At 45.6% G+C, this 22,431-nt stretch overlaps 1 protein-coding gene across 2 annotated transcripts in view; it reads left to right on the top strand.

Moving 5' to 3' along the window:
• The window catches only part of CUBN (cubilin), a 299,203-nt gene that overhangs the window by 271,549 nt on the left and 5,223 nt on the right, over positions 1–22,431 (top strand). For both annotated transcript variants that reach the window (XM_075315595.1, XM_075315596.1), the window contains 11 exons: positions 3,404–3,560; positions 4,200–4,349; positions 4,852–5,040; positions 6,229–6,358; positions 6,717–6,934; positions 10,324–10,529; positions 14,121–14,283; positions 15,336–15,544; positions 16,736–16,883; positions 17,017–17,195; positions 19,137–19,302. In XM_075315595.1, the coding sequence (XP_075171710.1) occupies positions 3,404–3,560; positions 4,200–4,349; positions 4,852–5,040; positions 6,229–6,358; positions 6,717–6,934; positions 10,324–10,529; positions 14,121–14,283; positions 15,336–15,544; positions 16,736–16,883; positions 17,017–17,195; positions 19,137–19,302 (1,915 nt within the window). The remainder of the gene's footprint in view (positions 1–3,403; positions 3,561–4,199; positions 4,350–4,851; positions 5,041–6,228; positions 6,359–6,716; positions 6,935–10,323; positions 10,530–14,120; positions 14,284–15,335; positions 15,545–16,735; positions 16,884–17,016; positions 17,196–19,136; positions 19,303–22,431) is intronic.

Raw genomic sequence — 22,431 nt, forward strand, 5'->3', positions numbered from 1 at the left:
AGAATACTGATGATCAGCAGATGGGTGGAAGTCAAGCTTTTTTTTTGGGTCCAAAAGGGGAATAGATGAATATTCAGCAGGAAAGCTACCTAGTACAATAAATACTAACATGAGGAACAATATAAAGTCAGGGAACAATTTGAGCAGCCAAATGCTGTGACCTTCTATTGCTAGAAACCACATGACTGTCTGTCATCCTTGACACACCCGTGACAGATGCACATGTGGTGCCCCTGAGGCTTCAGTCGCCACAGGGTATTGCATCTCACTTAAGGTGAAGTACTCATCCTAGGTAAGGAAGAGGTTAAACACTGATGTTCATCACTTACACAACACACACTTTAGGTGTTTTCCCACGGGAACTGGGCTAGAGGCGGTCACCATAGCAATGGGACTTCCCCAGCACTAGTGAGTCATCAGGAAGGTGGGGGCAGCATGAGGGAAGTTAGAGAACACACAGACTTTTACCTCGGAATAGTCTGTGACACAGAAGAATACAGCCACTGAGGGGAGTGCTTCAAAGCTTCCTTGGCCGGGACCGGCCCGACTGGAAGAAGCAGGAGACGCCCAGTAAAGTTGGTGAGACACAGGAGCAGCACGGTATCTGGAAGTAGAGCTCAATAGCTCCCTCAGCACCACGGCAGACAGGATGCAGAGTCCTAGGGTGGCGTGCAGTCCACGTTGCGCCATCAGAATCTGCCGGGAAGGGGGATTTCATGTCCCATTGCCCACCACAAAGGTTCCGGGGCACAGCAGCATAAAGAGTCAGGAATCAAGACTACGGTCGGGCCCAAATTTGATTTGCGCTGCCTGCGAACAGTACAGGAACTTAATTACCAATGCAGGGGTCCCCAAGTAGCTTCACGCCACAGGGATCCACACTACAGAGCGCAAGGAAGGAAGGTCTCACACTCCACAATACTGGTGGTGGACTCTGAATCATCCGGGATCAGCTGGGGCCCATCACGGCGGAAACCGACACTCCAAGGGTGACGACAGTACTGTGAGTAAAAAGAACTTTGACCACAGCCCCCTGTGTCGTACGGTTATTGCCGGCGCCCCGCTCTTCGACGCCAACGGCCACTACCACCACCATCCTCCTCCCCTGGGGCCTGGCTCTACCTGTGGGGAGCCGAACCATCCGAGCTACGGCACCATCCGCCCCAGAGGACAGCAACCGCAGCGGCGGCTAATCCCTGACCACACACCCCAGGTGGCGTCACGAGACAACTACTCCCAACATCCTCAACTCCATTCTCAACCTCCCTTCATCATCCTATCGCCCATCCCTTTTATTGACACCGACGGGGTCACAAAACTGGGCAGGGCCACACATGACATTCCTGACCCTCACCGATTTGGTGACGAGTATTCCCCAGGACCCCATGGGGCCGGTCACACACAAATGTAGCCACATTGTGTCGTTTTCTCTGGATTAACTAACGGAAGGGAACCTTTAATCTACAACTGTTATGGAGTCCCAGAACTGCCACCACCCCACCTTATGATAGATGTATAGAAAAGGCAAATGATATACCATAAATGATGGGATGGGAATTATTACCTCTGTACATTTTATTGTGGCCTTTGAAAGTAATTCAATGTAACTGTGTGGCCCTCTGAGCAGAAAAAGGTTTTTCAGTCCCTGCCTCACCCTCTCTATCAGACTCTACTAGAGGTAGTGACAACCTCCATAGTTGGCTGATCCTTCTGCCCAGAAATCAGACACCCATGAATCACAATTTCAGTATGGACCACAACGCAAAAGCTGGTAGTCAAGATGAGGCTGTTGAGTTTGGGTCAGCAGATCCGTAGTATCAGTCAGTAGTATCCCACTGGAGAAACCTCAGACTCCACTCACTGACCCTGGTCAGTGCACACACCCCTTTTCACTTGGATTATGGCCGGTGCTCCACACCTCTCTTAGAGGCTCCTTCTGACTAGAGATGAGCAAACTTGAGGTTCAGTTTTTGAAGCGAACACCAACTTAATAAAACAGGGCTTGTGCTCGGAGTTCAGATGCTTTACATACAAACCTAACTCACGCGAGCAACGCTGTGCTCAGGTACGCTCGGTGCTCAGCCCTGTGCGAGCCACTTGCAGTGTTTGAACGTCTTGCTCTGGGGGTAACAGCAGCATGATCGGATGTAGTGTGTAACAAAAAAAAAGTTTGAAAAGGCTTGCTCACCCTTACCGAAAGTGATCTACTTATGGCTGTCTGTATGTGGGTGTGACTCAAAGTGCCAATCAGTAATTCCGAACCATCTTGGGCAAGGTTTGGTCACGTAGGGGTTCGGTTAGTTTGTTTCCAGCGAACCGAACCTCCACTGGTTCGCTTATCTTTACTTCTGACTGAATGACCATGTGTCAAACAAACAGACACCATTAAAACATATGACACACAACTATGGGTGGAGGTATATGGATAGCCAGACCCGCCCATCTGTCCAGCTATCCGTAAACCTGGCCCTGTGACTACCTTAATAAGTTTTGTGTCACTACAGTTACCAGAGTAGACATTCCAACTTACATCCCAGAACACAACCACCCCTGTGATACATACCGGTCATTCACAATATAGCCGGTCACCATCTTATAAGGGGTTGTTAAAATGGACCTTTGGTCCATGTAAAAGGACTGAAACTATTAAAGAACCATTAGAACTAAGGGCAGATTTTGTATTGAGGTCCACAAACCTCATCTTACACCATTGTCTAGAAGGTAATATGTCTTGATGCTTTCACCTATGCCGACAGAGGGTAGGAACTCTATCTGTAGTGTATAATTAAAGACTCCTGAGCCTCAGTGTCTCTGATAAGTGGTATAGATTTTGGTATGTTATACAATTAACCTAAAGAGTTAGGCTACTTTCACACATCCGGTTTGAGCACTGCGGCTCAATCCGGCTGTGAAAACTATGCAACGGATGCGGCGAAAACACCGCATCCTTTGCATAAGTTTTTACATGCGGCCCGTCCGTTTTTTTCCGGTTGCGGCATGCTACTGAGCATGCGCAGTTTAAAAAAAACGCATGCGGCGAGCGGATGCGGTTTTTTCCGCATCGCGCCGCATCCGGCCTCCATAGGTATGCATTGAAAAATGCGCCGCAGCGGCCGATGCGGTGTTTTTTGCCGGAGCAAAAAACGTTGCAGGGAACGTTCGATCCGGCCGCGGCATCGGCTAAATCTGCCGCATGTGGCAAAAACCGGACCGAACGCAAGCCCCTGCGGCACAATACGGCACTAATGTAAGTCTATGCAAAAAAAACCGCAACCGGCGTTACTAAAGCCGGTTGCGGTTTTTCTGCAGAACGCCGTATTGTGCCGCAGAGCAAAAATCCGGATGTGTGAAAGTAGCCTTAACAACGTTTTGAAAACGTGATTCTCCCTGTGACCTTGTTTAGGTGTGGAGCGGTACTGAAGAGACAGACGAGGTCCGGTTGTTAACAGCCTGTGGAAATACCGTCCCCAGCCCTATCATCTCTCCTGGTAATATTGTGAAATTAACCTTCCAATCGCAAGACAACCCAGGAAACGGCTTCATGACCAACTTCAACAGCAGTACGTAACAATCCAAAAAAGTGTCCATAAACAAGGTCAGAAGGGCATTTTCCATCAAACTCCAAACATCTTTCTATATTTTATACAATAAGGATAGGCTTTATAAACATCTTTCTAAATTTTATACAATAAGGGTAGGCTTTATCAATCTTCTATTAATCATTATTAAAAGGATTCAAGGTTTTATAGTTCCATCTCAAGCCAATCTCAAAATTTGGATCTTTACGTGTACTAGTGTGGATGTTTTATGTGCGCTTTGGTAGGAGGATCATAGAGATCAGAGATAATGAAAAGCAGAAACACGAGAATGAGTGTAATAAAAAGCTAATACAAGAATAATAACATAGTCTTGTCACTGAGCCGAGCACATGTCAGCAAGATGTATGGAAATGATGACCACCTGTATTTACAGTGAAAAAGTCAGTAAAGAATAACTATTTATAGTGCTTTTTCATCATAGAAATTAGCGACATATCATTAGAATTTACCAATAATAACCATTTGGTGGGAAGCTGCCCTATGTTACTGCCAATGATCACAGCAGTTACAAACCCTCATTGGTTGCATTATTTTCTGCCATCAGTTTATTCGATGCTTGTTTTCACAGATATTTGCGACTTTAATGATTTTGTCTTGCAGGATGCGGCGCAAACTTCACAAAGCCGAGCGGGCGGATTGTTTCATTAAATTATCCCAATAAATACGAGAACAATCTAAACTGCAATTATACCATCCACGCCAATGACAACATGTTCATCGCCCTTACCTTCCTTACTTTGGAAATTGAGGGTGAGTATCTGCAGACCCACAACCACGACGATTATGTAGAGAAATCCTCTGTTTGCCTTTATACACATGTGAGCGAAATACACTCCTTTTATGCTTCTGGAACTCCAAATTAATAAGATTTGTTTTACGAGTGCTCGGGAAATCAATACAGCACACACGCTTTGTGTTTCAGCTTTATTACATCATATGACCAACTTATATAGTACCTCAAACAAAGAAATAACTCCCTTGAACTATGTACCAATATAGTACCTCAAACAAAGAAATAACTCTTCTGAACTATTCACTAATAAGAGCAGTAGGAGCATGAATGGAAGTGTGAAACTTCCCCGCCCATCAACCCTATGACATCATTCAGTTATAAGACAAGATCGTTTCTTTAAATACAAAATGGATTCTGTTCTCGCAAATACAGGTCCGAAAAGTCGTGGAGTTGGTAGAAATGCAACAACTAACTCTGGCACCAAAATAAATATAATTATAACTGATCATCATTTTGCAGCCAGCACATCCTGTAATAAAGATGGGGTGAAAATATTCAGCGGCGTGTCAACTTTTGGAAGCTTATTGGCGACCCTCTGCGGAAACACCCTGCCTGTACCGGTCAGCAGCAGAGGAACAATGTCCATCAATTTCTATACAAACTCTAACATAACCATGCACGGATTTATGGCAACCTACAGAATGTACTGTGAGTGTCTCCAGTCAATTTTCCACCCACCATCATCACTTTCTCAGTCTGAAAAAAATTAAAAGGAACATGTCAACACCTTTTTAAATATGGAGTTTGTGGTATGACTGAGCACTAGCTTGTTCTTACAAAAAAAATGATACCTTTTTTATACAAAACAGACGTGCCAATCATGAGAAATGTGGTGTAAAGGCCATATGCAAATCAGGGTGAAGTGCTCTGGGGGCGTGTCCGTGTACTTGATTTGCTTCTTCCAGGTGCAGGGACACGCCCTAGTGCACTCTTACCCTGTTTTGCATATGGCTCCTGTAACACTCGCGGCCAGTGTAGGGACAGTGAGCGGGATTAGTGGTCCCACTGGCCCACAGGAGAAACCTGGGCTTACCCCTTAGTGGGAGAGACTTAACTAAGCGCCCACCACGAGGCAGACGCCAGGTACCATTCCCAGGCCAGTGATCGGGAATGTGTCAGCTGACCCCCATGACAGGTGACTGATTCAGGTACAGGCGGGATGACTGAGGAAGGCTGGACAGGGGGGTACGGACAGGTATAGTGGGCACGGCAGGGATATACTGGTATGGCAAGGCAGGTCCTGTAGACATAGGGAAAACGGGACAGGAGCTCAGGATCTGACAACTAGCTAGGTAGTGGGCTGGAGACTAGCTATCTAGAGGAGTGGCCAAGGCACCTCCCCAAATGAAAGGGTGCCTTAAATACATAGTGCCTCTCAGCTGTAGAGCTGTAGCCTGAAAGACATTTCCAGGAAGTGGCACGCTGGCGTCTTAGGTGCACTCTCTGGAATCTGTGCAGCATGTACAGGGCCGGGACGGGAAGGAGACAGCAACATACGTAGATGGCCGGTGGAGTGCGGGGAAGGATGAGACCTGGCTGGGGCAGTGAGTAAGTCGGCATCTCTGCAGAGACGCCGGCGCTACAGCTCCCACACTAGATTTTTCATGATTGTCACATTCAATCTCTACAAAAGGTATAATTGTTTTTTTTTTGTATGGATATACATAGCCATACCATTATTTTCATATTCAAAAATGTGCTCTTACATGATCAACACTGCTTACTAGTTATTTTTGCTTTGATGTGTTCTTTGAGGAGGTCGGGTAGTGGCCTGGTTGATGTCTCTGGTCTTTGATCATCTTTACTTAGAATTTGTCCATTATTACTCTATTTCAGCTTGCGGAGGAACATATAACAGAACCTCTGGCATCTTACGGAGCCCGATGCATTCAATCACTAACTACCACAACAACATGAACTGCACCTATCTCATCACCGTAGAAGAAAACCGCATCATTGAACTGAAGTAGGATGAGAATTTATTTGGATTTTTATGTTGCGTTTCTGACCACCACAAAACCATGTATTTTATAATTCTGCCCTATTCCTCTGCCACCGACCTCTGTGGATCCCACACGCTCCAGGGTTATCACCTTGATATAATGAAATATCATCCATAATCTCATGACAGTGGTGGCAGAATGCTCCCAGCCACGGAGCCGGTTCATCCATAACCCTGCAGCAGCAAGGATCCAAGGAGGCCGACAGCAGGAAAACTCGGTGGAAGGATATAGGCTAAATGCATTATGTCTTCTATTTTGGGGACTTCTGTGGGCTTTTAGAACTTTATATATTTGATAATTATAGATCTTAATTGATTACAGATTCAATGAGTTTGACTTGGAGGAGTCAAGTTCCTGTTCCCGTGACTATGTTTCGGTCTACGATGGATCAAACATCTATGGTGGACATCTCGGCACGTTCTGTGGGAACGTCCTACCTCCAGTTATACGAAGTTTAAGCAACAACCTGTACCTGGTCTTTTTCACTGATGGTAGTGATGGTGGTAGAGGCTGGAGAGTTTCCTACAGGCAGACATTAGGTATGTAGTTGGTTATTTCTTACGAGATACAGGTGGTTTGAGCACAACTAGGCCTCCTGGCCCCTCTCTTTGTCTTCCACTCTTTGCCAATATTGCCTCAATTCGATAATGGCGCTGACTCTCTTGGACCCAGCTATGAAGATACAGATCATGAGGGCCGTTATCTGTCCAAGTTACAAGATAATTCTGTAAGGCTCTAAAGCACACTGTATAAAAATAACATAGAAAAATTGGCCAAAAAAGGTAGACAAAAAACACAATAATAAAAAAAAATACTAAAATACCCAAATCTCGACTATTTAAAGCTATACAAGTCATATATCACAAGGAAACTGTTACAGGGTGTTGTACTGTAAACTCGCCGACTGTCTGAGGCTTCAGTCGCCACAGGGTACTGCACCTCGGCCGAGGTGTAATATCCATCCCAGGTATGGAGGAGGTCATCACAGGTAACCACTATAACCATACAACACTCAGTGCATTCACTCTTTCACCGGGACTGGGTTAGGCTAGGATGCTGGGGGTGGCCATCACAAGGTATGGGACCTCCTGTCCACTAGTCGAGCTTACCCGGGGGTGGGGCATCATCGGGAAAAGTCAGGTGCACACTTACGCAGAAGGAACACTGTAAAGACTCTGTACAGACACAGAACAGAGGAGAGGAGGAAAGTAGAACGTCAGACCCAGGGGTCGGACACTGATGAACAAGGAGAAAGCACAGAACAGGGAGAGCGGCTCGACCCGGGTTCTTAGGAAGAAGGGAGATCCCTGGGTTTGCGGGGAATGCAGCAGGCACCCGTGACCCATTCCACTAACCAGGCACTGGGGTGGAGGGACTACCAAAAGGAAGGACACACAGAAGGAGCACCAGCCTTGTCCTCCGAACTACCCAGGATCGGCTGGAGCCCATAACGGCGGAGCTCCGCACTCTACAACCCCTGTGCCCTCTAGTCCTTCCCGCGGCCCCATCCTCGCCTTCCTGCACGGCAGCGGAGACTACTACTTCCAACATCCCTGGGGCTTGAGCTCTGCCTGTGGAGAGCTGTACCAACTGAGTTGCACTATCAACTGCCCCAGCGGACCCCTCACGCAGCGGCGGCCCCTAAATTGGCCACATACCACAAGTGACGTCACAAATAAAAACTCTCTCCCCTGTAAATATTCTCCTTCCTTCCATTTATTGACACTGCCGGGGTCATGGAACCGGGCCAGGCCGCTGTGACATCCATCCCTCTTTTACACCGGCCCGGTGACGAGTAACCCCCATGGCCCCGGTGTGGGCATGCCAGCAGCATCAGACGGCGTTCAGACTACAGACTGACACTCCTCACTATACTTTGGTGCTTCTGAGTTGCACAGATAGGCTCGGGTGTCGACCAGCTGTGTGCTCATTAATGGTCGGTCTAGCAGGAGTTCATTTCTACTAGCCTGCTAGTTACCTTTTGGATGATATGTTGCAGGAGACCTATCACAGGGAATTTTTAAGATGGAGGAATTTGATTTCCTATGCCGACTATAGCTTTCTGCTACACCAGTTTGTGTGCTGTTGTTTTCCAGGCTGGTGATTTACTGCTTGTTGCTTGGTGTGCTGTGGAATTCCTACTGCTGTCTAGTTATTTTTTCCCTGTTTTAGTTTTTCTCCTTATCACTTGTTTGTTTTCTCTCTGTGAGCATGCTGTGTGATAGTTTTGGTTTCACCTGTTTGTCTTTACATGCTCCTGTCCCAGCACAGAATTGGTGCATCTAACATCCATTAGATGCACCAATTCTGGTTCTTTGACCGGCTCCTCCCGATTGCCCTGATGTGGTGGCAATCGGGGTAATTGATGTCAGCTGTGTAGTGTCAGCTGGCATCAAGCCCAGGGGTTAGCAATGCAGAGGTGTCTATCAGACACCCCATTATTTGCACAGTAAGTAAAAATAAAAACCACACAGGAAAAAATTGTTTATTTGAATAGAGTCCCCGACAATATCCCTCATTCACCATTTTATGATAAAAAAAATTTCTCACAAAGCTCCTTCATCGTAGTCCACGTTCCCTGAGTGCAGTTCCTGTGACTGTCAATAGCAGTAAAGTACACTTACTTACAAGCCCGGGTAGTGACAACTCTCATCAGCATCATCACCGGGTCTTGCACGGCCCGGTGGCTCTCATGATAGTTGTCATCACTACCTGGCACCTGTAAATAGCTGTACTTTACGGCTATTCATAGTCGAAGGAACTGCATTCGGGGAACGTGGACTACGATGGAGGAGCTTTGTAGGAACATTAATCTGTGAATGAGGGATATTTTAGGGACTATTTATTCAAATAAACAATTTTTTCCTGTGTCTGTGTTTTTTTTTATTACTGGGTTAGTAATGGGGGTTTCAGACACCTCTTTATTACTAACCTCTGGGCTTGATGCCAGCTGTCATCAACCCCCAAAAATATTACCCCATTTGCCACCATAATAGAGCAATCGGAAAGAGCCGGGCAAAGCTCCAGAATTGGTGACTCTAATGTGATGTGCCACTTATGGGGCGACTGCGGGCTGGTATTTTTAGGCTGGGGGGGGCAATAACCATGGACCTTCCCAGCCTGATAATACCAGCCCCCATCTGTCTGCATTACCTTGGATGGTTCTCAAAAATGGGGGGAGAACCTCAAGCCAGATTATTAAATTAAATTAATTATTTATTTATTGAGATCCCAGCAGCGACCTGGGAGTCCAGGAATCTTCCCCATGCTGTTTCCATCCATATCAGCGATTTCCCTGCTTCCCCATCCCTCATGTTAGAGTCTTCTGGAAAAATGCTCAAGTTTCCCATTGACTTTTCGATTTTAATAACAAGCACTGAGGCATTTTAGTGCTCGCTCATCACTACCAATAATAACCACTGCAGAATAATGTCCTTGTATTGTAGTAGTTTGGATGTTTTGTTGCATTGCAGTGCCCCCTGCTGGACAAATATAAAAATGACCTTCACGGGACTTGGTACTTTGTAAAACGATGGGCTGCAGTTAGGTTAAATGAGTTTTGTTTTTAGTTTTTCAATTAGCCTTCAGCCATTACAAAATTGTTGTTTTTTTATTATTTTTTTTTTAAATATAAGTCCAATATATTAAAATAGAAACTACTGTATTTATCTTTTACAACATACACCATAAAGGTAAAAAAAGATAATATTTCTCACGTGGTGGCTCTGAGAATTAGGATTGGACAATACAAAAGCGCAAGAATTAAAAATTGACCCTTCAGGAACTATTTATTTTTGTGGAAAAGGTGCAACTCTTTTTTGGGATCCACCTGGCGTCACCACGAATCTTTGTAACCCGCTGTTTACAATCGATCGCAGTGTCTTGTTTTCATCCATTATCACAATTTCTCTATGTTTTTGTTCCTTAGGACCAGGACAAGGATGTGGCGGTTACCTGACTGACGCCACCGGCCGCTTTGGTTCTCCAGACTCGAATGGTGATGGGAAATATGACAAAAACCTGCACTGCGTCTGGAACATCGTCGCCCCTATTAACAAGCAGATAACGCTGACGTTCAGCTCGTTCGTTTTGGAGGCGCACTTCTTGGGAACGTGCAGATATGATTTTGTCAAAGTAAGAACAGAAGATATAATGTAATGTTAGTTATCACCTTAGCACGTCCCAGACACATAACATACAAGGTGACGCCATGTTTTCTTCCATTCATATCCCATCCACATTATAGGCGTAGAATTGACCGTACACATTAGTAACTCCTTCAGAAAGACACAAAACGTCTACTCCTTTTTCTGCAGGGGATTAGCTATTTTAGGCAAATTATATATATTTTTTTAATATTTTACATTTTTAAATTAACAAAAAGGAAGATAGGCTGATGCAAAAGTTTAGGCACCCTGCATGCATAGCACCTAGTAGCACCCCCCTTGGCAAGTCTCACAGCTTTTAAATGTTTTTTTTGTAGCAGATAAGATTCTTTCAGTTTTTGTTTGAGGGCTTTTCATCAATACTTCCTTGGAGACGTCTTCCAGTTCTGTGAGATTCCTGGCTCATCTTGCATGCACTACTCTTCCTTGGAGACGTCTTCCAGTTCTGTGAGATTCCTGGCTCGTTTTGCATACACTGCTCTTCCTTGGAGATGTCTTCCAGTTCTGTGAGATTCCTGGCTCGTTTTGCATGCACTGCTCTTCCTTGGAGATGTCTTCCAGTTCTGTGAGATTCCTGGCTCGTTTTGCATGCACTGCTCTTCCTTGGAGATGTTTTCCAGTTCTGTGAGATTCCTGGGTCGTCTTGCATGCACTGCTCTTCCTTGGAAAAGTCTTCCAGTTCTGTGAGATTCCTGGCTCGTCTTCCAGTTTTGTGAGATCCCTGGCTCATCTTGCATGCACTGCTCTTCCTTGGAAAAATCTTCCAGTTCTGTGAGATTCCTGGCTCGTTTTGCATGCACTGCTCTTCCTTGGAGACGTCTTCCAGTTCTGTCAGATTCCTGGCTCATCTTGCATGCACTGCTCTTCCTTGGAGACGTCTTCCAGTTCTGTGAGATTCCTGGCTAGTCTTGCATGCACTGCTTTTTTGAGGTCTAGCCGCAAATTTTCAATGATGTTCAGGTCAGGGGACTGTGAGGGCCATTGCGAAACCTTCCGCTTGTGCCTTTTGAGGTAGTCTATTGTGAATTTAGACATGAGTTTAGTATCATTATCCATTTGTACAAGCCATCCTCTTTTCTACCTCAGCATTTTTACACATGGTGTTATGTTTGCATCAAGAATTCATTGAAATTTCATTGAATCCATTCTTTCCTGCACCCATGAAATGTTCCCCTTGCCATTGGCTGCAACACAACCCCAAAGCATGATTGATCCACCTCCATGCTTAATAGTTGGTGCGATATTCTTTTCCTGAAACTCTGTGCCTTTTTTTCTCCAAACATACCTTTGAGCATTGTGGCCTAAGAGTTCTATTTTAACCTTGTTTCCAAAATGCATCAGGCTTTTTTAGATGTTTTTTGCATACTTCTGATGCTGAATTTTATGGTGAGGACGCAGGAGAGGTTTTCTTCTGATGACTCTTCCATGAAGGCCATATTAGTGCAGGTATCTCTGAACAATAGAACAATGTGCCACAACTCCAGAGTCTGCTAAATCTTCCTGAATGTCTTTTGCAGTCACACAGAGGTTCTGATTTGCCTCTCTAGCAATCTTACAAGCAGCTCTCACAGAAATTTTGCCTGGCCTTCCAGACCTTATCTTGACCTCCACTGTTCCTGGTAACCACCATTTCTTAATTACATTTTGAACTGAAGAAAGAACAACTTGAAAACGCTTTGCTATCTTCTTATAACCTTGTCCTGCTTTGTGGGCCGTCACCATTTTCATTATCAGAGTGCTAGGCAGCGGCTTAGAACTCATGGCTGCTGTTTTTTGACACAAGGTTTGAGTTGTCTGGGTTTTTATAAATTAACATACCATTAAGGTAAGGTAAGGTGTAAATAAAATGTGGCGAACAATATTTAAAAAAAAAGTCTTTATTAGCTCAGTAGAAATTAAAAACTGTTAAAATAAAAAGCAGTGCCTGTAATGAGGGACACATAGGAGACTATTAGAATAAATAGGTAAACTGGATCAGTAGTAGATGCAACGATGTGCACTGCTAAATCAAATTTAAGACACATAACTCCATATGAGTGTGTGCATTGAATGATAATGCATACAGTGCTATATTATGAAGACCTTCACAATATGTTGTTTCACCAAGCTTCATCAGGGGGCACTCCCTGAAGAAGCTTGGTGAAACGTGCATTGCGGTGGAGGGACACATAACCGGTTATGGTCATCACAACATTCTCAGATAAAACTACAGATGCACTTTATAATCAATTTGCACATTTTCCCCTGTGTATATTTAATACTAGACCTAGTTAGCTATTACACAATATATGGTCATAGTGAACTGTTATGATTCAGGGACCGAGGAGGATCAAAAAATGCGGAAACCCAAAAAGTAACCAGAGTGGCTAGAACCTTAACGGACTGCAGACCTAATCCTGACACACAACTAGAAGTAGCCGTGGGATGAGCCTACGATGACCTAGTCGTCTTGACACAGCCAGAGAACTAAATATTCTTACAGATAGAAATATAAGAAAAGCTAATCTGCCTCGGAGCAATCCCCAAAGATATAGCTAGCCCCCCACATGTAAAGACTATGGTGATATAGGAAAACACAATACAAAGCTAGAAATCAGGTTTCAGCAAAGATGAGGCCCAAACTATCTTTATAGGAAAGGATATGAAAGAGCACTGTCTGCAGCTGTAAAAACCCTAAAAAATCTCAGCACGCCTGACATGGAAAAACCCTGTGGCCACACGGCCTCTCCCCGACTATATCAGTACTCTAATATTACTGGGATCTAAAAACACTAATATAGATGAGGGACTGAATTTAATACCAAGCATGGCAAACACAACACATTGCAGCATCATGGAGCTAAATATACAGACACTCCCAGCAGGGTATGATCCACTTCCACCAGTAACTCCACACAGGCAAAATAGAAATCAAGCCATAGTATCAAAGCAGAAAAAACAACAAGAAAGTGGAAACAATAAGCAAAGGTACAAAGACCACTTATCTGAGAGGAGTTCTGGTAGAGAGCAGGGCTGGTTTCAGAATGTCCTTAACACACTGGAAATCAATTGAGCGCCGGCAAGTAACGGGAGAAAACTACTCAGTTATATAGTCCCAGTCTGAAATGCCTGATTGCCAGTCCTCCACAGGTGTGTGACTCTCATTCCACAAGTCAACTGCACCGCCAGCACTGACCACAAGAGGGAGCCCCAAACTGGAAAATGTATTCACAACAGTGACCACTACTTTTGAATACATATTGTGATGGTCCTCATAATACCTTACCCTAATAGTGTGAACATACAATTGTCATAGGAAGTTATTTTTGGACATTATTGTTGACATTGGGGTTTTATAAAGCTGTGATATTTGTGTTTTGTTTTTTTTTGCCTAAAATACAAAGGAAATGTATCATCTTTAACTTTTTGCCTTTTTGAGATAATTTCATCTTCAATTTGCTCAACTGTTCACATTAACAGTAATTTTGACCAGGGGTGTGCATACTTTTGCATGCCACTGTATATGGAGATGAATGCACAGTCTTATCCCGACCCTTATGATTCATATCTCTCATTTCAGATATTTGATGGCGCCAGCACTAATAGCAGATTACAGGGAACGTTTTGCGGCTCTGCTGTTCCGGCACAGTTTGTCTCCAGCAGAAACCTTCTCACAGTTTGGTTCCTCAGCGACATGACGGTGGAGCTGGCCGGCTTCAATGCCACGTATATAACGACCGATTGTGAGTATTGTTCTAGTCCACCAGGTTTGTGCCGTAAGACGTCTGCCATGAGCCACATTATCACTATAGGGGTGTGCATAAGAGAGGGGGCTTCATAGATAAACCACCCTCCATTTATGGTGCCAGGTTTACCCACCTGTTTTCTTTCATTGCCGGTCTTTACCCTTGGGATCTTGCCACTTACTAGCAACATGAGTAGAAAACACTATTGTTGCGCCCCTTCCCTTAAAGGGGGTACTAAAGGGCCAGTCCAGTAGCATCATCCGTGGCCACAGCTCCTGTTCTAATAGGGCATTTCAGAGCCTGGTTCTCGAGATTGGTGGGGGTCCCGGGAGTCAGACTTCCACCCAACCCTTTTAATAGCATCAGCTCTAGTTACTACAGCTCAACTTACTTTTTTTGGTTTTAGGAAAATCCCTTTCCTTTTGGCTTTGATTTGTTTTAAAAGAACAAAAAAATGGTGCTTTACTCACCCTCACCAGGTCCAGCGCTGAGTCTTTGCTGCTGCCGATGTCCATCATTGTCTGCAGCGCTGACATCACGTAAATAGGTTTTGCAGCCAATCAGTGCTTATGCCATCATCTGCCAGTTATTTGCTGCAGCACTGTCAACATGACAGCATAAATGACTGTTCAAACCAAGCACAGGAGCTCAGTGCACCGTGCAGCGGCAGAACAACTCAGCGCACCTTCCCACTTACTTGTTTTCCATCTATCTCCACTCTCCAGAGCTGTCAATCAAAGAGGTGGGTGGAAATAAATGGAAAAGAGGTAGATTGAATGCTGCACTGGATGGCGCGGCTGGGCCAGGGGTGCACAGAGGCCTGTGCTAGGTTTGCACAGTCATACAGTGCTGACAGACTATGTTTAATATCAAGCTTTCTTGTAATCTATAAAAGCAGAAGATATGGGTTGAGAAATCTATTCTGTTTCTTGCGATCATCGCACCTTACCTAGAGGGCGGCGGTGACCTTCAGACACATCAGCACAGAACAGACAACAGAGTGCGACAGGTACAATGTAAGTGTCCTGACCCTGATGTTCCCATTACAGTATTGTGTGGCGGGGTCTACAATGCAACATCGTCCAAGACCACTGCAACATCACCAAATTATCCAAATTCCTACCCACCATTCACAAGCTGTACCTGGAGCATCGACTCTCCGGAGACCGAGAATGTGAAAGTGAAGATTCAGTCCTTCCACCTCCAGGCCGGGCTAGACTGCGCCAGTAACTACCTGGAGGTTATGGACTCACCCGTGGTAAGACTGATTTATATCCAGAAGGGCAATTTTCTCATAAGAAGCCAATCTAAAGCTAAGGGTTAATGCTGCTCTGCTTACCTATACATTGGGTGGTGAGCAGGGGAGGTGAGGGGAGCAAGTGAGCATGACAGGTGAGCGGAGCAAGTGAGCGGGGGAGGTGAGCGGAGAAAGTGAGCGCAGCAAGTGAGTGGGGGAGGTGAGCGCAGCAAGTGAGTGGGGGAGGTGAGCGCAGCAAGTGAGTGGGGGAGGTGAGCGGAACAAGTGAGCGGGGGAGGTGAGCGGAACAAGTGAGCGGGGGAGGTGAGCGGAACAAGTGAGCGGGGGAGGTGAGCGGAAGAAGTGAGCGGGGGAGGTGAGCGGAGCAAGTGAGCGGGGGAGGTGAGCAGAGTAAGTGAGCGGGGGAGGTGAGCGCAGCAAGTGAGCGGAACAAGTGAGCGGGGGAGGTGAGCGCAGCAAGTGAGCAGGGGAGGTGAGCGGAACAAGTGAGCGGGGGAGGTGAGCGGAACAAGTGAGCGGGGGAGGTGAGCGGGGGAGGTGAGCGCAGCAAGTGAGCGGGGGAGGTGAGCGCAGCAAGTGAGCGGGGGGAGGTGAGCAGAACAAGTGAGCGGGGGGAGGTGAGCGGAACAAGTGAGCGGGGGGAGGTGAGCGGAACAAGTGAGCGGGGGGAGGTGAGCGGAACAAGTGAGCGGGGGGAGGTGAGCGGAACAAGTGAGCAGGGGGAGGTGAGCGGAGCATGTGAGAGGGGGAGGAGAGCGGGGCAGGTGAGCGGAGCAAGTGAGAGGGGGAGGAGAGAGGGGCAGGTGAGCGGAGCAAGTGAGAGGGGGAGGAGAGCGGGGCAGGTGAGCGGAGCAGGAGGTGAGTGGGGGGGTCCAGTCACATCTTATATATATGGAGTATAATACAGGATGTAACTTAGGATAAGTAATGTAATGTATGTACACAGTGACTGCAGCAGCAGAATAGTGAGTGCAGCTCTGGGGTATAATACAGGAGGTAACTCAGGATCAGTACAGGATAAGTAATGTAATGTATGTACACAGTGACTGCAGCAGCAGAATAGTGAGTGCAGCTCTGGAGTATAATACAGGTTATAACGCAGGATCAGTACAGTAATGTGTTGCCAAAATTAGTGAACATTTCCCGTCTGCTTTCCCTCACTCCTCTTGTGCTCCGCTCTTTTGTCTGCAGGGAGACCTCGGACAGATCCATAGATATTGCGGCAGTGAAGCATTTGACATACCGGAGTTTTATTCCTATGGGCGCTCGGCTGTTGTAACTTTTAAGTCACAGGAGTTTGTGGCCGGCAGTGGGCTGAGCTTCACATATCAGATCTCAAGTAAGTGTCATTCCTTTTTCTAATGAATTCCGTTTTTAGCCATTTTCAAGTCCATTATGGGTCAGTATTTCATATTCGAGTATTGCACAATGTGGTCATTTTGCAGAATAATGGACCTTTCTTCTCTTTCCAGACTGTAGCCGGGAATACAACCAGTCATTTGGTTACCTAAAAAGTCCCAACTGGCCGGGGAGCTACCCGAACAGACTGGAGTGTGATATATCCCTGAGAGCCCCGGAGAACCACACAATATCGCTCTTCTTCCACTCATTTCACCTACGAGCGCTCAGCTCATGTCCTGATTACCTAGAAGTAAGACGCTCCGGGGGGAATTATTGAGTTTGGAGACAGTTTGGGGGGTTTATTGCTATAATATTCCAATATGTATTTTGTCACGGACGAAAGTTTGACTCAGAGGCTGTGTCCATGCTGCATTTTTGCTGCGGGTTTTTTTCTTGCAGATTTTAATCAATACTGCAAGTAAAAACGTATGCCAGCAAAGTCTATGAGAACCCTGATTTGATGCGCACATGTTGCAGATTTTTTACTTGCAGATTTCGTCTGCAGAAAAAAAAGCAGCGTGTTAATTCTTTCTGCGCTTTTTCCTGCTTGTGCTCAATCACTGCAGTGGATTATATCTGTCAGTGATGCACTCTCAGCACTAAGGGGTACTTTGCACGCTGCGACATCGCTAGCCGATTGTAGCGATGCTGAGCGCGATAGTCCCGCCCCCGTCACACATGCGATATCTTGTGATAGCTGCCGTAGCGAACATTATCACTACGGCAGCTTCACACGCACTTACCTGCCCTGTGACGTCGCTTTGGCCGGCGACCCGCCTCCTTCCTAAGGGGGCGGGTTGTGCAGCGTCACAGTGACGTCACACGGCAGGCGGCCAATAGAAGCGGAGGGGCGGAGATGTAAACATCCCGCCCACCTCCTTCCTTCCGCATAGCCGGTGGAGGCAGGAAAGGAGATGTTCCTCGCTCCTGCGGTGTCACATACAGCGATGTGCGCTGCCGCAGGAACGAGGAACAACATCGTATCTCCTATTGGTGCGACATTATGAAAATGACCGACACTACACAGATCACCGATTTACGATGCTTTTGCTATCGTTTATCGGCGCATCTAGGCTTTACACGTTGCGACATCATTACCGGCGCCGGATGTGCGTCACTTTCGATTTGACCCCGACGATATCGCAGTAGTGATGTCGCAACGTGCAAAGTACCCCTAACACTCACACGTCATGCATCCGGGATGGTCTGTGAGGCAATCCGTAGCTCAGTAACCCGGGATTGTCATGGCAGCGATCGAGTCCCTGTGATCACAATACAGGGACGCGATCACCAGGGAGAGATAAGCGATTCCTCTCCATGCCTCCTGAATGCTGCAATCATAATTAATTGCAGCATTTAGGGGGTTAAACTTCCGGGAGCGGCTAAGGCACCAGTCCTAGCAGTGAGAGCCAGGTCCCAGCTGTAACATCAGTTGGAGATCCAGTGGGGGTAGAAGGCCTGAACCCCTGAGCTCGCCATGACGTAAAAACCCATGAAAAAGTGCATTAAAAACCGTGAAACGTAATAAAAACGTGTGTGTACTTTTACGTTGATGGCCTCTTCTTAGGATAGGTCAGCAATGTCTGATTGGCCGCACCCTGCCAATCAGCTGTCCTCGGAGCCTGCAGTGGCAGCCAGTTAAGTTCAGTTCCAGTGCTGCCCCGTTTTCTGATAGTAGCCGCTGCCGGGTACTGCACATCTGCCTCCCATTCAAATCAATAGGAGGCGGATGTAGAGCACCCGGCAGTAGCCACTATCAGAAGTCAGGGCAGCTCCGGAATGGAGCATTTCCAGCCAGTTGATCGGCGGAGGAGCCGGATGTCAGACCCCCGCTGATCAGACATTGATGACCTATCCAAAAGGACAGGCCATCAATGTATAAGTAATGGACAACCCCTTTAAGTACACTTATCACCCATTCCCAGGATAGGTGGTAAATGTATGATTGCAGGGGATCATACCTATGAAACCGCCACCAAGTCTGAGAACAGGGGTCCCAAAGACCCCTGTATGTGAAAGTAGCAGCTTAGTACATTCATGTCCATCATTGTGTTCACCTCTATGAGACAGAGGGAGGAAGCCGTTCCGTCAGTCCCATAGAAGTGAACGGAGATCCATTTTTTCTGAGCTTATCTGGATATTTCCATCCTAATTCCATCATAAATGTGTTTCCCTTTTTGACAATTTGCAGGTGAGGAACGGCAGCGCTCGTGACTCTCCGCTACTCGGCAAATATTGTGGAAACAGTCTCCCTGACCCAATATTCCCAAAAAATAATATTCTTCATCTGTTTTTCAAATCCGACGTTACGGCAGCTGGAAACGGATATGAAATTACCTGGACGTCATCTACAAATGGTAAAAAGAGAGATGGGAGAGGAGAGGAGAGGGGATTACAGTATCCAGACCAAAACCAGTTCCGATACACATCCAGAACTGAGGCCAAGCTCCTAAAATAAACTCAACCCTCAATATTAATTCAATCCCCAAAACATTTTGGGTTCCCAGATTAGAGCACAATATAAAAGTCCTGTGGACCCCAGGCCAGGCCCCTCCATACGCTTTCCTCTCCACCTGCTGGTGCTGACTGGTATCAGGACATTGTATGTACCAAGAGGAGAAGCCGTGACCAAGACGGTAACTGTGCGAATATACAGCAGGGACATTAATGTAGTGACTGGCGCAGAGAAGTGTCACCATGAAAACTGCATGGTGCTGAGCTGCAGTACCGGGCATGACCTTAAGTCAGGTGTGGCGCTGTTTTTCTCATCCAATTCAAGGTATTATCTAACACAAAAAAGAGGGGTCTCTTTTTTAACAGTCATAATGCTAAAACTGTCCATGAGGTTTGTTTGGCATCGCAGCTCATTCCTATTTATATCAATTGGGCTGAGTTGTAGTCACCTCTCATGGATGAGGAAAATGCAGTTTTTTGGGAAAAAAAACCCCTTCTTTCCCTACCTGGTCAAGCCTTTTAACTGCATGATTCATTGTTCTCTCCATTAGGGCTCATTCACATGACCGTTCCGTTTTTGCGGGCCGCAAAACACGGTCCGTTTTTTTCACGGATGCATCCGTGTGACATCCGTTTCGTTTCGTATACGGACCATGTGGCATCCGTGTGCCTTCTGGGTTTTTTTGCGGACCGCAAAACACGGAAGCAGCTAGATAGATAAATAGATTGATAGATATAGATAGATAGACAGAGGGATAAATAGAGGAATGAATGAATGAATGAATGAATAAATAAACAGATAGACGGATAGATAGATAGATAGAGAGATAGATAGATTGATAATAGATAATTGATTAGAAAGACATACAGTCATATGAAAAAGTTTGGGCACCCCTATTAATGTTAACCTTTTTTCTTTATAACAATTTGGGTTTTGCAGCAGCTATTTCAGTTTCATATATCTAATAACTGATGGACTGAGTAATATTTCTGGATTGAAATGAGGTTTATTGTACTAACAGAAAATGTGCAATCCGCATTTAAACAAAATTTGACCGGTGCAAAAGTATGGGCACCTCAACATAAAAGTGACATTAATATTTTGTAGATCCTCTTTTTGCAGAAATCCCAGCCTCTAGTCGCTTCCTGTAGCTTTTAATGAGTTCCTGGATCCTGGATGAAGGTATATTTGACCATTCCTGTTTACAAAACAATTCCAGTTCAGTTAAGTTTGATGGTCGCCGAGCATGGACCGCACGCTTCAAATCATCCCACAGATGTTCAATGATATTCAGGTCTGGGGACTGGGATGGCCATTCCAGAACATTGTAATTGTTCCTCTGCATGAATGCCTGAGTAGATTTGGAGCGGTATTTTGGATCATTGTCTTGCTGAAATATCCATCCCCTGCGTAACTTCAACTTCATCACTGATTCTTGCACATTATTGTCAAGAATCTGCTGATACCGAGTTGAATCCATGCGACCCTCAACTGTAACAAGATTCCCGGTGCTGGCATTGGCCACACAGCCCCAAAGCATGATGGAACCTCCACCTAATTTTACTGTGGGTAGCAAGTGCTTTTCTTGGAATGACGTGTTTTTTGCCTCCATGCATAACGCCTTTTTGTATGACCAAACAACTCAATCTTTGTTTCATCAGTCCACAGGACCTTCTTCCAAAATGTAACTGGCTTATCCAAATGTGCTTTTACATACCTCAGGCGACTCTGTTTGTGGCGTGCTTGCAGAAACGGCTTCTTTCGCATCACTCTCCCATACAGCTTCTTCTTGTGCAACGTGCGCTGTATTGTTGACTGATGCACATTGACACCATCTGCAGCAAGATGAAGCTGCAGGTCTTTGGAGGTGGTCTGTGGATTGTCCTTGACTGTTCTCACCATTCTTCTTCTCTGCCTTTCTGATATTTTTCTCGGCCTGCCACTTCTGGGCTTAACAAGAACTGTACCTGTGTTCTTCCATTTCCTTACTATGTTCCTCACAGTGGAAACTGACAGTTTAAATCGCAGAGACAACTTTTTGTATCCTTCCCCTGAACAACTATGTTGAATAATCTTTGTTTTCAGATGATTTGAGAGTTGTTTTGAGGAGCCCATGATGCCACTCTTCATAGGAGATTCAAATAGGAGAACAACTTGCAAGTGGCCACCTTAAATACCTTTTCTCATGATTGGATACACCTGCCTATGAAGTTCAAAGCTCAATGAGGTTACAAAACCAATTTAGTGCTTTAGTAAGTCAGTAAAAAGTAGTTAGGAGTGTTCAAATCAAAAAATTGATAAGGGTGCCAATACTTTTGCACTGGTCAAATTTTGTTTAAATGCAGATTGCACATTTTCTGTTAGTACAATAAACCTCATTTCAATCCAGAAATATTACTCAGTCCATCAGTTATTAGATATATGAAACTGAAATAGCAAAAACCCAAATTGTTATTAAGAAAAAAGGTTAACATTAATAGGGGTGCCCAAACTTTTTCATATGACTGTATAATGTCCCACTCCCCAGCATTTTGTAATCTTGCACCCTTTAGTGACTTTCATGTGGCACTAAAGGGTGCTTAGTCTTGTATTTAGCCAAAAAAAAAATAATTAAAAAAAACGACGTGGTGTCCTCCATCTTTTTTGTAGCCAGCTTGGATAGAGCAGACGGCTGCAGCCTGCAGACCACAGCTGACAGCTTCACCTTGGCTGGTAATCCAAAACAGAGCACACCCCACGCTGTTATTTTAAAATAAATAATTTAAAACAAAAACGTGGGGTCCCCCCCAAATTGGATCACCAGCCAAGGTAAAGTGGACAGCTGTGGTCTAGTATTCTCAGACTTGGGAGGTCCGCGGTTCTTGGACCTCCCCAGCCTAAGAATAGCAGGCCGCAGCCGCCCCAGAAGTGGCGCTTCCATTAGATGCGCCAATCCTGGTGCTTTTCTCCAGCTCATTCCGATGCCCTGGTGCGGTGGCAAACGGGGTAATATATGGGGTTGATGCCAGATGTGTAATGTCACCTGGCATCA

Source organism: Anomaloglossus baeobatrachus, chromosome 6 (genome assembly GCF_048569485.1).
Source record: "Anomaloglossus baeobatrachus isolate aAnoBae1 chromosome 6, aAnoBae1.hap1, whole genome shotgun sequence".
In the NCBI taxonomy this organism is placed as follows: domain Eukaryota; kingdom Metazoa; phylum Chordata; class Amphibia; order Anura; family Aromobatidae; genus Anomaloglossus; species Anomaloglossus baeobatrachus.